This window comes from Myotis myotis, unplaced genomic scaffold, assembly GCF_014108235.1.
Source record: "Myotis myotis isolate mMyoMyo1 unplaced genomic scaffold, mMyoMyo1.p scaffold_m19_p_9, whole genome shotgun sequence".
In the NCBI taxonomy this organism is placed as follows: domain Eukaryota; kingdom Metazoa; phylum Chordata; class Mammalia; order Chiroptera; family Vespertilionidae; genus Myotis; species Myotis myotis.
In genome coordinates, this window is record NW_023416401.1 from 32669200 (window position 1) to 32681973 (window position 12774).

At 38.3% G+C, this 12774-nt stretch overlaps 1 protein-coding gene across 9 annotated transcripts in view; it reads right to left on the minus strand.

Annotated features, from left to right (window-relative positions):
* Positions 1–2613: 2613 nt before the first annotated feature.
* The window catches only part of ANKRD12 (ankyrin repeat domain 12), a 107697-nt gene continuing 97536 nt past the window's right edge, over positions 2614–12774 (minus strand). For 8 of the 9 annotated variants that reach the window (XM_036323236.1, XM_036323233.1, XM_036323240.1 and 5 more), the window contains 3 exons: positions 6552–6695; positions 4873–4968; positions 2614–3868 (listed from right to left, as the gene is read on the minus strand). In XM_036323236.1, coding sequence (XP_036179129.1) covers positions 3683–3868; positions 4873–4968; positions 6552–6695 — 426 coding nt within the window. In that variant the 3' untranslated portion in view covers positions 2614–3682. The remainder of the gene's footprint in view (positions 3869–4872; positions 4969–6551; positions 6696–12774) is intronic. The other variant, XM_036323237.1, reaches the window with a different exon arrangement.

The following is a 12774-nucleotide window of genomic DNA, read 5'->3' on the forward strand; positions in this document are numbered from 1 at the left end:
GAGGGATAGAAACATCAATCATCAGAATTACTGATCGGCTGCCTCCTGCACGCCCCCTACGGAGGACCTAGGCCGAAACCCGGGCATGTGCCCTTGACCGGAATAGAACCCGGGACCCTTCAGTCTGCAGGCGGACACTCTATCCACTGAGCCAAACCGGCTAGGAACAGTTATGTTTTTAACCTATCTTTTCTCTCAGTGTGGCTTACATTTTCATTTTAAGTGATTTTAAAGAAAAAACGTTTTAAATTTTAATGAAGTCCTATTTATCAAGTTTTTTCTTTTATGGTTTGTAATTTTTCTATCCTAATTAAGGAATTGTTGCCTAACTGAATGTCACTAAGACATGAATATGTTCAAGGCCAATGTTAGTTTGTAGTTTTCTTAAGTTTACTTTTTGATTTTTGTTTTTTTGGATAACTACTTCGGTGGAGGTTTTGTATCACCATTTTAGGTACAAAGGAAACTATGGTCCCAAGAAGCCACTAAGAAATGAATTACAAGGTATTTTAACCAATTAAACTTCAAACAAGCTTTTCCAAAGATTAGTATCTCTTGTAATAATCTTTTGTCTTGAATGTTTGATTTTTTTTTAAATATGAAAATGCTTTCTTTAAAATACAAGAAGATAAAACTGTATCATGAGTTTCAAATGGATAAGTTCCTCTGTATCAAGTTTTGGGGTTTTATGTCAGGATACCATAGAATAAAAAATACTGCTCACATGTTGGATAACTAAGGAAAATATTTAGTACAGTACCCAATTTCTAGAATAATTGTATAATTCATAAGTCCATTAAAATGAGCTTCATGGGGTCTTTCCATAAGGTTTTTGCAGTTATGAAGTTTTGCAGCATGTGTAACATTTAAAATTCATTTTTGAGACCTCATTACTGAATAGACTTGAAAGACCAATTCTTCAGATGCTGTTTGTTTCCCCCAAATGAGTATTTCTTCCATTTTGCTAGCTGCCCAGGTAAATATTAGTGTTTGGTGTAGAGTCATATGGGAGTGGAAAATTAAAAAAAAAAATTAGCACACATTTCACTTTTCTATAAAAATATAACTCTTTATTAAATAACATGCACAAATATCTAGTCATTTATTAAACAGATATGATTGAGAACAAGATTTAAAGAAATACAAATCCTTAGGTACAATTTAGTATCTTGTTCATGATATTTGAATAGTTAAGAAAAAAACCACTGATTAAATTAACCATCCTTTGTTCCTCTTTCAGATCCTAAATCTTTTTAAGCATATATACTACATTCCAAGTTTTTTCTAGCATTTCAGAGCTTCAGAATATTTTTAATATCGTAAGCCCTTAGCTACTTACTTAAGTGTTTCCAGGAAAGGCATTCACTTTTCTTTTAAGCTATCCTGATTAGCTTTGTTATTTTACAAAGGAAATTTGCACAAGCAGAATCATGGCAGAGGTGCTCCAGCGACTTGAGGTACCATTGTAGAGGGTGAGAACTGTGGTTAATGCTAAAAAGCTGGGATGACTAAAACATGCCAGATTCCTGCGTGCTTTTTCTCTTCTGCAGCTTGTTCTGTTTGGCCAAACTGTTCTCCCACACCCCCTTCTCAGGTTGGACCATCAGCACAAAATGCTTACAAACTTACCCTCTCATATTTTCTATGACTTCAATGCTCAAAAATCTGTTTGTTTTTTGTTTAGGCAAAAGAATACACAAAATTTGCATTAAGTTTTTCATATTAAAAAGTATTGCTTTTTATAAATTAGCTTTTAATGTTCCCAGACTTAATAAACTTAACTTCAACAAAACCAGTGCTTCAAAATCTACCCTGCCTTTCTTGGCCCCATTTATCCAATAAAAAAGGCCAAAATATCTCATCTAAATTTCTAAACACTACTACATCCAACCTCTATATTAAAGTCCTTGCACTGTGTATTTTTTACACGTGCTTCTTTATTGCGCATGCCAAGTACAATATGAATTTAAATATAAATTGATGTAAAAATTCAAAAATCCCTAAGCTTAATATGTACCTTTGCACTCAACAACTTCAATTTTTCCATCAGCTGGAATTTCCAACTTGCAAGCTGAATTTTAAACACTTTATTTCTCATATATTCTTTTTACTTTGCTCTATCAGAATAAAAAACACCCAGTATTATTTTTTAATTCAAGAAAGTATTGTGGAAAGTTCTATAAATTTTAATCTCATACACTTATAATCAATTTTACACATAACCTAACTTTCCTTTCAAAAATGTTTAATAAGTTTAGCAGCAGGTTTCAGATCAGAAATATTCCTGAATATTTAATCTGTATCATGGTATAGGAGGAGCTGGACTTTTTCTAAGTATATTGCTAATTATTTTATTAAAAACAGTATACCAAATCTTAATTATAAAATTCTGAAAATTTTGCTTTATATCTTGATACAAGGAAAAAAATACAGCATATTAATGAATTTTTCATAAACATTGTAGAGATCAATTGGAATATGCCTGTTTCTTTTACTCATTTTGACTACCAAATATCTCTTTTTTCATTTGAGTACTCAGTTTTTATTTTAAAAGTGCAAAGGTTATTAAGCTTAAAACATTATGCTTTAGCAAGTAAAAAAGTTTTACAATGATTTAACATGACCAATAAAATTTATTAAACATATTTTACATATATTCACAGATTCATCATACTTGAGTATTAAAATAGACATTTACAATTTCAGAATTTTCATTCAAAGGCATTTGGGGGTGGGAGGAGAGAATAAGCTCTACTATGAGGTGAAAAAAGGAGCTGTTTCTTTGTATGACTAATTCTAAATAATACACCCAACATAGTAAGTCATAGGTACTATGCCAGGAGATTAGTATGGAACACCTTACACTACTTTAGGCATCACTTATGGAGAGTTAAATTATAGGAAAAAGCATGCGATACAACTAAGTCACAACTTTACAGTTATGGTGATAAAAACAAGCTCACTCAAACACATGCATGCCTTACTTAAAAGTTCTGCTATCTGACCACACTACTGCTACACTCCATACAAACTACAACTTTGGTCCAATAAAACATCAGACAAAACAGGTTTATAATTATTCCTTTGTACATGTTTTGACTACCAATCCCTTTGTATACATTTTGACCATTAATTACAAGATTTACATCTGCACAATATGTATAAAATAAGTTATTAAAAAGAAAGACAATATCAAACTTTTGAAAAGAAAACTGTACAATTTACAAATATAATAAACTGAAGAAAATTTGTGCCAAGTTTTGCTTCCACATTAGAAACTATTTGGTAGGAATTGAACCTTTTAGTTTACTGATATATTTTAATAAAACTTGAAAAAGATTTGCATACTAGTGGTTATTTCGTTACTTAGAGTGCTAACAACTTCCAGCGCCATTAGCAGATTCTCAACTTTAATATCTACCACAGCCTGCCAAATGTAATCATGACCTTTCACCGATATAAATAATAGTTTTCAATTAGAAACTGTTTGGACCCAAGAGCCAAAATATTTCTTTTCATTTTTTATAAAATGACAGTGTTTGCTACATAACCAATTTTAGTTGAACTTTACCAACAATTGTAAAGGCATGATACCAGTATTTTTGTCAAAAAGCAATTTTCCATAATATAACACTCTTGAGTCTCCATCAGTTTAAGATGACACATGAGGAAGTAATGGCTGCTATATAGGAGTCAATTCAAAGTCATCATTAACATCAACAAGGGGAACATAAAACTCCTGGATTTCATAAATGCTGATAGATTTATAGGTGGCAGGATCAAGTTCCTGGAGTTTGAGCTGCCATTCTAATCTCTGAACGGCATTTAAAGCTGCAGCTTCATGTTGTTGCCTCATTAAAAGACAGGTCTATTAAAATAGAAGAGAGAAGTTAATCGATTATTCTATTAAATATGCTTTGTTTACTTCAGGGACATAGTAGAGGTATAAAAAGTTTTTGAGTTATACAGGTTAAGTGTTTTACCCTGTCTGTATCATATGCCAACTATTTCTGGGTCTTCAACTTCACCCACATCTTAATATTTAAAACTGTTGCTTCAAATAATGAGATTTCAAATTAACAAAAGAATCAAGAAAATCTAAAAAGTGATTTGTACTGAGGATCTAAAACTAAATACTTTTCTTTATAGATTTGTAAAATATATTTCTCTTATTGTCTTCCCATTCTTTCATATGTTAGAACTATAACCAGACTTGTATATTGGATAATAAACATAAAGATCCCCATTAGAAACTCATTTTTCTACACTGGTCCTGAAGAATAATATGGCTTTTATTTTCCAAGTGTGACCTAGTGTGAGGATTCGTGACCAGTATTTCCTTTCCTAATCATTCCTAATACAGCTGCAGTATCTGTTTGTGAAGGGGGAAGCAGCCTGGCCAGGTACCTCAGTTGGTTAACATGTCTACCCAATACGTCAAGGTTGTGGGTTCGATCCCTGATCAGGGCACATACAAAAATCAACCAATAAATGCATAAATAAATGGAACAACAAATTGATGTTTCTCTCTCTATACCCCTCTCCTCTCTCTTTCTAAAAATCAATCATTTTTTTTTTAAAGTTAAAATGAGCCCTAACCGGTTTGGCTCAATGGATAGAGTGTCATCGGCCTGCGGACTGAAGGGTCCCAGGTTCGATTCTGGTCAAGGGCATGTACCTTAGTTGCGGGCACATACCCAGTAGGGAGTGTGCAGGAGGCAGCTGAATGATGTTTCTCTCTCATCGATGTTTCTAATTCTCTATCCCTCTCCCTTCCTCTCTGTAAAAAATCAATAAAATATATATTTTTTTAAAAATGAAAAAATAAGAAGGGGAAGTATCCATTTAAACTGAACTTCTCAATATACATACCTTTAATTTGTCAAATTTATCATCCACATCTTGTAACCAAGACATGAACTGTCTTGCATTAAAGCGATCCCTCACAGAAGTTTTACTGTCATCAGACTGAAAGAGAACATTAAATATAGTTGAATATAATAAAATACAAAACCCACTTTAAAATCTATTATGTCATATCTTTTCATGTTATATTCCATTTTTTAAGGAATGATGGAAATATATTTTGAAAAAGGATAAAATATTATCTGAATATTTTAAAAATTTGATAAAGCATTTATTTCCATATTGAGTAGACAGAGTAGTTATTAGAATTCTTAGGATGCTGGGTTTAGTTATTAAATACATAGAATCCTATTGCTCTGTGAGTCAAAGATGTTTCTCCAAAAGGCATGCCATATCAAGTATTATGCCTGTGACATTCTTTTTAAAGTAAAACTTATTTCATATTTAATTTAATGTTAAAGTTTATCATCAACATTAATGTAGGGAGAAAAAGTGTTAAGGTGGGAGACAATCCTTTGAGGCAGATATTTTTTTTACAGGACCAGTATTTTGGAGTGCTCATAATGAAATTTTATATACTAGTTTTGAGGTAGGCTATATTCAACTGTCAGCTTTGTATCATACTGTGTAATCTTGAACTCATTATGTACTCTCTCACTTTTCACTTTTTGTAAAATAGGATAAAAATAGCTCTTTTAATCTTTTTTTGAGAATGTAAGAGTCTCTTAACACTTGTACATACAGGAAGCACTCAATCTAATAAACATCCTATATAATAAAAGTGTAATATGCAAATCAACTGAATGGTGGAACGACTGGTCGCTATGACATGCACTGACCACCAAGGGGCAGACGCTCAACGCAGGAGCTGCCCCCTGGTGGTCAGTGTGCTCCCACAGGGGGAGCGCCGCTCAGCCAGACGCCAAGCTCACAGCAGATGAGCGCAGGAGCAGTGGTAGGAGCCTCTCCTGCCTCCACGGCAGTGCTGAGGTTGTCCGACTGCTGGTTTAGGCCTGCTTCCTGTGGGGACATCCCCCAAGGGCTCCTGGACTGCGAGAGGGTGTAGGCTGGGCTGAGGGAACCCCCTCTAGTATATATAATACACTAGAGGCCCGGTGCACGAAATTTATGCTCAGGTAGGGTCCCTAGGCCTGGCCAACGATCAAGGCTGATCAGCTTCCCTGCCTCCTCCTTCCCTTGCTCCCTCAGCGCCCCACCACCGCCGCTGGTTGCCCACCATGTTCCACGCCGTCCCCTGGTAGTCAGGGCACAACACAGCAAGCAATCGAACTGAGAATTGTCAGTCCACTCCCTTTCTATACCATTTCCATATTGGCCTTTTATTATATAGGATAAACTTTTATGCTATAAACATTATTAGACATGGTATTATATTAGAGCAGTGGTTGCCAACCGGTGGTCCACGGACCACTGGTGGTCCATGAGGTCTGAAAGGTTGGCGACCCCTGATTTAAGGAAACCTTTGGAGCAGCAGTCGCCAACCAGTGGTTCTGTGGTCTGTGAGGTCCGAAATGTTGGCGACTGGTGTATTAGAGGACTTTAGAAAATGTTTTTCTCATTTGAGCTTTACTGATTGTTGAACTCAAATTTCTTCAATGGAAATACATTACAAAAAACCCCAAGTTGTATTAAGAACATTCTAACTGTTTCAGTGAGCACTGTACCTGAGCATCCAGTGGCACACTGTAGACTTCTGCATCCAGTAAAACAGTGCACGCACTAAATGGCAGTGTTTGATTTGCCAGTGTTCTTGCAGCTCTGTAATGAACTCGTAGAACTTCCTGTTCATTGGATACAATGAGTTTTTCCTAGTTGAACAAAGAATTTAAAAAAAATAATAATTCTTTAACTACTTGTTTTTAAATAAAATATAAAACACTTAAAATATGCTAAAGAACTTTAATCTCAGAGTTTTTTCTTTATAGTAAGCTTGAGAAATTTGAGAACTAGTGTTCGAAAAGTGTAAGTAAACTTTCTTTTTTTTAAACTGGCAGTCTCTTTTTAAAAATGATCTTGTACAGTGTACAATGGTGACTTTTAGTTTATTCACAAGATGTTTAGTCATCACCACTAATTCCAGATCATTTTCATCACTCCAAAAAGAAGCCCATACCCATCAGCAAAGCTACTCTCCATTTACCCTCTTTCCCTGGCAACTAACTCTATTTTTGCTTTTATGAATTTTTTAACAAGAAATCTTTATTGTTCACATTAATACAGTTGTTCCTTTTTTTCCCCCTCCATAGCTCCCTTCCACCCAGTTCCCACTCCACTCTCTGCCCTTCCCCCTTCCCCTGCAATGTCCTCATCCATAGGTGTACGATTTTTGTCCAATCTCTTCCCACACTCCCCCTACTCCCTTCACCCTGAGAACTGTCAGTCCACTCCCTTTCTATGCCCCTGATTCTATCATATTCACCAGTTTATTTATTCTGTTCATCAGATTTTTTATTCACTTGATTTTTATTTTTATTTATTTATTTATTTTTAAATATATTTTATTGATTTTCCACAGAGAGGAAGGGAGAGAGATAGAGAGCTAGAAACATCGATGAGAGAGAAACATTGATCAGCTGCCTCCTGCACATCTCCCACTGGGGATGTGCCTGCAACCCAGGTACATGTCCTTGACCGGAATCGAACCTGGGACCCTTCAGTCCGCAGGCTGACGCTCTATCCACTGAGCCAAACCGGTTTCGGCTCACTTTATTTTTAGATTCACTTGTTGATAGACGTGTATTTGTTGTTCATAATTTTTATCTTTACCTTTCTCTTCTCCTTCCTCTTTTTTTTTTTTAAATATATTTTATTGATTTTTCACAGAGAGGAAGGGAGAGAGATAGAGAGCTAGAAACATCGATGAGAGTGAAACATCGATCAGCTGCCTCCTGCATATCTCCCACAGGGGATGTGCCCGCAACCCAAGTACATGCCCTTGACCGGAATCGAACCTGGGACCCTTCAGTCCGCAAGCCAACGCTCTATCCGCTGAGCCAAACCGGTTTCGGCTCCTTCCTCTTCTTAAAGAATACCTTTCAGCATTTCATATAATACTGGTTTGGTGGTGCTGAATTCCTTTAGCTTTTTCTTATCTGTGAAACTCTTTATCTGACCTTCAATTCTGAATGATAGCTTTGCTGGGTAAAGTAATCTTGGTTGTAGGTTCTTGTTATTCATCACTTTGAATATTTCTTGCCACTCCCTTCTGGCCTGCATAGTTTCGGTTGAGAAATCAGCTGACAATTGTATGGGTACTCCCTTGTAGGTAACTGTTTTTCTCTTGCTGCTTTTAAGATTCTCTGTCTTTTGCTCTTGGCATTTTAATGATGATGTGTCTTGGTGTGGTCATCTTTGGATTCCTTTTGTTTGGGGTTCTCTGCGTTTCCTGGACTTGTAAGTCTATTTCTTTCACCAGGTAAGGGACGTTTTCTGTCATTATTTCTTCAAATAGGTTTTCAATATCTTGCTCTCTCTCTTCTTCTGGCACCCCCATAATTTGGATGTTGGTATGCTTGAAGCTGTCCCAGAGGCTCCTTATGCTATCTTCATATTTTTGGATTCTTTTTTCTGTTTTTCCAGTTGGGTGTTTTTTGCTTCTTTGTATTTCAAATCTTTGACTTGATTCTTGCGATCCTCTAGTCTGCTGTTGGATCTCTGTATAGTATTCTTTATTTCAGTCAGCGTATGCTTAATTTCTAGTTGGTCCTTTTTCATATCCTCGAGGGTCTCATTAAATTTATCGGCAGTTTCTAGAAAATTCTTGAAAAACCTTATAACCGTGGTTTTGAACTCTATATCCAGTAGTTTGCTTTCCTCCATTTCTGTCATTTGTGACCTTTTTGTCTCCGCATTTTGGCTGCTTCCCTGTGTTGATAAGAGTGGCTTTGTGTGCTAGGTGTCCTATAGGGCCCAGTGGCTCAGCCTCCCCAATTACCTGAGGTGGACACTCTTGGTGCATCCCTTTGTGGGCTGTGTGCACAGTCTTGTTGTAGTTAAGCCTTGATTGTTGTTGGTATCACTGGGAGGAATTGACCTCCAGGCCAATTGGCTGTGACAATCAGCTGTGTCTATGGTGGGAGAACTTATGTGCTGGAGACACCCTTCTGGGGCAAGACTTGCTTCAGTGGGGCTTTGGTGCTCACTTGAGTCTGCCCCCTGAGTGTGTCCCTTATGGATCTGAGGAGTTGTAATCTGGATGGTCCCACTCTGACCACTGGGTACACTGGCTCTTGGATCTCTAAAGAGGTGCTAATTTAGCCTCTGCCTGAGGCTACCCAGCAGGAGCTACGGAGAGATCTTCAGATTCCCCTTCTTTGTTTGGGGTTTGGAGGTGCCCAGATGAGGGCCAGCTGTGAAGCAATGCAAGCTGCTGTGGGGCCTTGGGCCTTCTTTTGGATGTTCTAGGTCTCTCTGACCCAGCTGCAGTTTGTTAGGTAATTTTAGATTGCAAAGGGCCAGCCCATTCATATGCAAAAGCCTCTGTGCACAGCTTGGGTGGGCGGGTCTCAGGGAATCAACAGGGCAGAGCAAATAGCTATGGCTGATCCTCAATCCTACCCTAAGAGGCCCTGGGTCTCAGTGTCCCATGGTAATTTCTGCAAGCACCTCTGAGAGAAAGCTGCCCCTGAGTTCCACCCAATGCCAGACAGTCCAGTTTCTCCCCATATGAGTCTGGGTCCCCAGAGACTCGCCTGGAACTGGAGTTCAGAGCAGTCGGGAGCTTGTGTCTCCCTCCCAATTTTTTTTTTCTTTCTTTAAACCGAGTGGCTCTAATTTCTTTTTTTTTCAATTTCTGAGGTTCTTTTTTTGTTTTTTTTTTTTTGTTTTTATTTTAGTAAATCTTTATTGTTCAGATTATTACATTTGTTCCTCTTTTTTCCCCCCCATAACTCCCCTCCACCCAGTTCCCACCCCACCCTCTACCCTTACTCCCCCCCCCCCCCATTGTCCTCATCCCTAGGTGCACAATTTTTGTCCAGTCTCTTCCTGCATCTCCCACACCCCTTTCCCCACCAAGAATAGTGAGTCCATTCCCTTTCTATGTCCCTGATTCTATTATAATCAACAGTTCATTCTGTTCATCAGATTATTTATTCTTAGATTCACTTGTTGATAGATGCATATTTGTTGTTCATAATTAGTATCTTTACCTTTTTCTTCTTCTTCCTCTTCTTAAAGGATACCTTCAGCATTTCATATAATACTGGTTTGGTGGTGATGAACTCCTTTAGCTTTTCCTTATCTGTGAAGCTCTTTATCTGACCTTCAATTCTGAATGATAGCTTTGCTGGATAAAGTAATCTTGGTTGTAGGTTCTTGGCATTCATCACTTTGAATATTTCTTGCCACTCCCTTCTGGCCTGCAAAGTTTCTGTTGAGAAATCAGCTGACAGTCGTATGGGTACTCCCTTGTAGGTAACTGAGTTTCTTTCTCTTGCTGCTTTTAAGATTCGCTCTTTGTCTTTTGCTCTTGGCATTTTAATTATGATGTGTCTTTGTGTGGTCCTCTTTGGATTCCTTTTGTTTGGGGTTCTCTGCGCTTCCTGGGCTTGTAAGTCTATTTCTTTCACCAGGAAGGGGAAGTTTTCTGTCATTATTTCTTCAAATAGGTTTTCAATATCTTGGTCTCTCTCATCTTCTGGCACCCCTATAATTCTGATGTTGGTATGCTTGAAGCTGTCCCAGAGGCTCCTTACACTCTCTTCGTATTTTCGGATTCTTTTTTCATTTTGCTTTTCTGGTTGGGTGTTTTTTGCTTCTTCGCATTTCAAATCTTTGCCTTGATTCTTGCACTCCTCTGGTCTGCTGTTGGGAGTCTGTATAATATTCGTTATTTCAGTCTGTGTATGCTTAATTTCTAGTTGGTTCTTTATCACAACATCGAGGGTCTCATTAGATTTTTTGAGGATCTCAATAACTCTATCGGCGGCTTCTAGACAGTTCTTGAGAGACCTTAAAAGTGTGGTTCTGAACTCAATATCCTCCATTGACAGTTTTGTCCTGTTTCTTTGTCTCCGCATTTTTTACGCTTTCTTGGTGCACCCCCTAGTGGTCTTTGTGTGCAGTCCTCCTGTAGTTAAGCCTTGATTGTTGTAGTTAATACTAGGGGGATTTGACCTCCAGGCCAACTGGCTGTGAGAATCAGCTGTGTCTGCAGTGGGAAAACTTCTGTCCTCTAGGGAGGTGCTAATCTAGCCTTTGCCTGAGGCTATTTGGCAAATGGCTCTGCGCAGGGCTTGGGCGGGGCGGGTCGCACGGAATCAACAGGGCGGGTGGAGGGAGCAGTTATGTCTGCTCTCAGTCCCGTCCCCAGAGGCTCTGCCTCTCAGAGTCCCAGCAACCGCTGCAAACCTCGGAGAAAAAGCTGCCCTCGCGTTCCGACCGATGCCAGACAGTCCCGCTTCTCCCGTTTGAGTCTGGGTCCCTAGAAGACTCGCCCAGAACTGGAGCTCAGAATCTGTGACTCCTTCCCGATTGAAAACGACAATGAAAATGACAACCGCGTCCTCAGCTACCAGCCCGCTCCTCGCGTACCTCTGCACCTTTGTATTTTCCGCACTGCGCCTCCTCTGAGTCTCGTATGCTGTTCTCTTTACTTCTAGTTGAAGAATTTCCCCTCAGCCAGTCTTTCTGTGGTTCTGGGCGATGTTCGTTCCGTCTTTTAGTTGTATTTGTGAAGTGGTTGTTTGAGGCAGCTAACTCCGGTGTTTACCTATGCCGTCATCTTGGTTTTCTCCTCTTCCCTCCCGATTGAAAAAGACAACTGTGTCCTCAGTTGCCAGCCCTTTCCACGTGTGCCTCCGTACCTCTGTACTTTACTTCTGCACCTCCTCTGAGTCTCAGTGTGCTTTTCTCTTTCCTTCTAGTTGTAGAATTTCCACTCAGCCAGCCTTCCTGTGGTTCTGGATGATGGCCATTTTGTCTTTTAATTGTAGTTTTGAAGTAGTTGTGTGAGGCAGCAATTTCAGGTGTTTACCTATGCCGCCATCTTGGTTTCTCGCTTTTATGAATTTGATCTATTCTGAACACTTTATATAAATGGAATCATATAATATGTGATCTTTTGTAACTGGCTTCTTTCATGTCACATGTTTTCAAGATTCATCTATGTCATACCATGTATTAATTAGTACACTGTTCCTTTTTACGGCTGAATAATATTCCATTGTATGAATATACCACATTTTATTCATCCATTTATCAGTTGTCGAACTTTTGGGTGGTTTCTAGCATTGGGCTATCATGAATAATGCTGCTATGAATATTTCATGCTTAAGTTTTTGTTTCAATGTATGTTTTTATTTCTCTTGGGTAAATAAGAGAACTGCTAGGTCACATAGTAATTCTATGTTTAACGTGTCGAGGAACTACCACACTGTCTTAAATAGCAGTTGTACCATTTTATATTCCCCCACCAATGTATGAAGGTTCCAATTTTTTCACATCCTTGCCAATACTCACTATCTGTCTTTTAAAATTACAGCCATTCTAGCCCTGTGCGGTGGTTAGAGTATCAGCTTGCATACCAAAGGATTGTGGGTCCAATTCCCAGTCAAGGGCACATACCTGGGTTGCAGATTTGATCCCTGCTTAGGGTGTATGACAGAGGCAACCAATTGATGTTTCTCTCTTTCTCTCTCTCTCTCTCTTCTCCCTCCCCTCCACTTTCTAAAAAAATCAAAGGAAAAAAATATCCTTGGGTAAGGATTAAAAACAAAAACAAAACCCAACAGAAAAATCACAAATATTTTCAATTCTTATTACAGTTGTTGCAGATATTGCTCCCATATTTTTATACTCATTTCTTCTTTGAAATTCTATAGTTATTAGACCTGCAACTTCATGACACATGACAGCAGCTTTCTGTGTAAATTGTGCAACACAGCG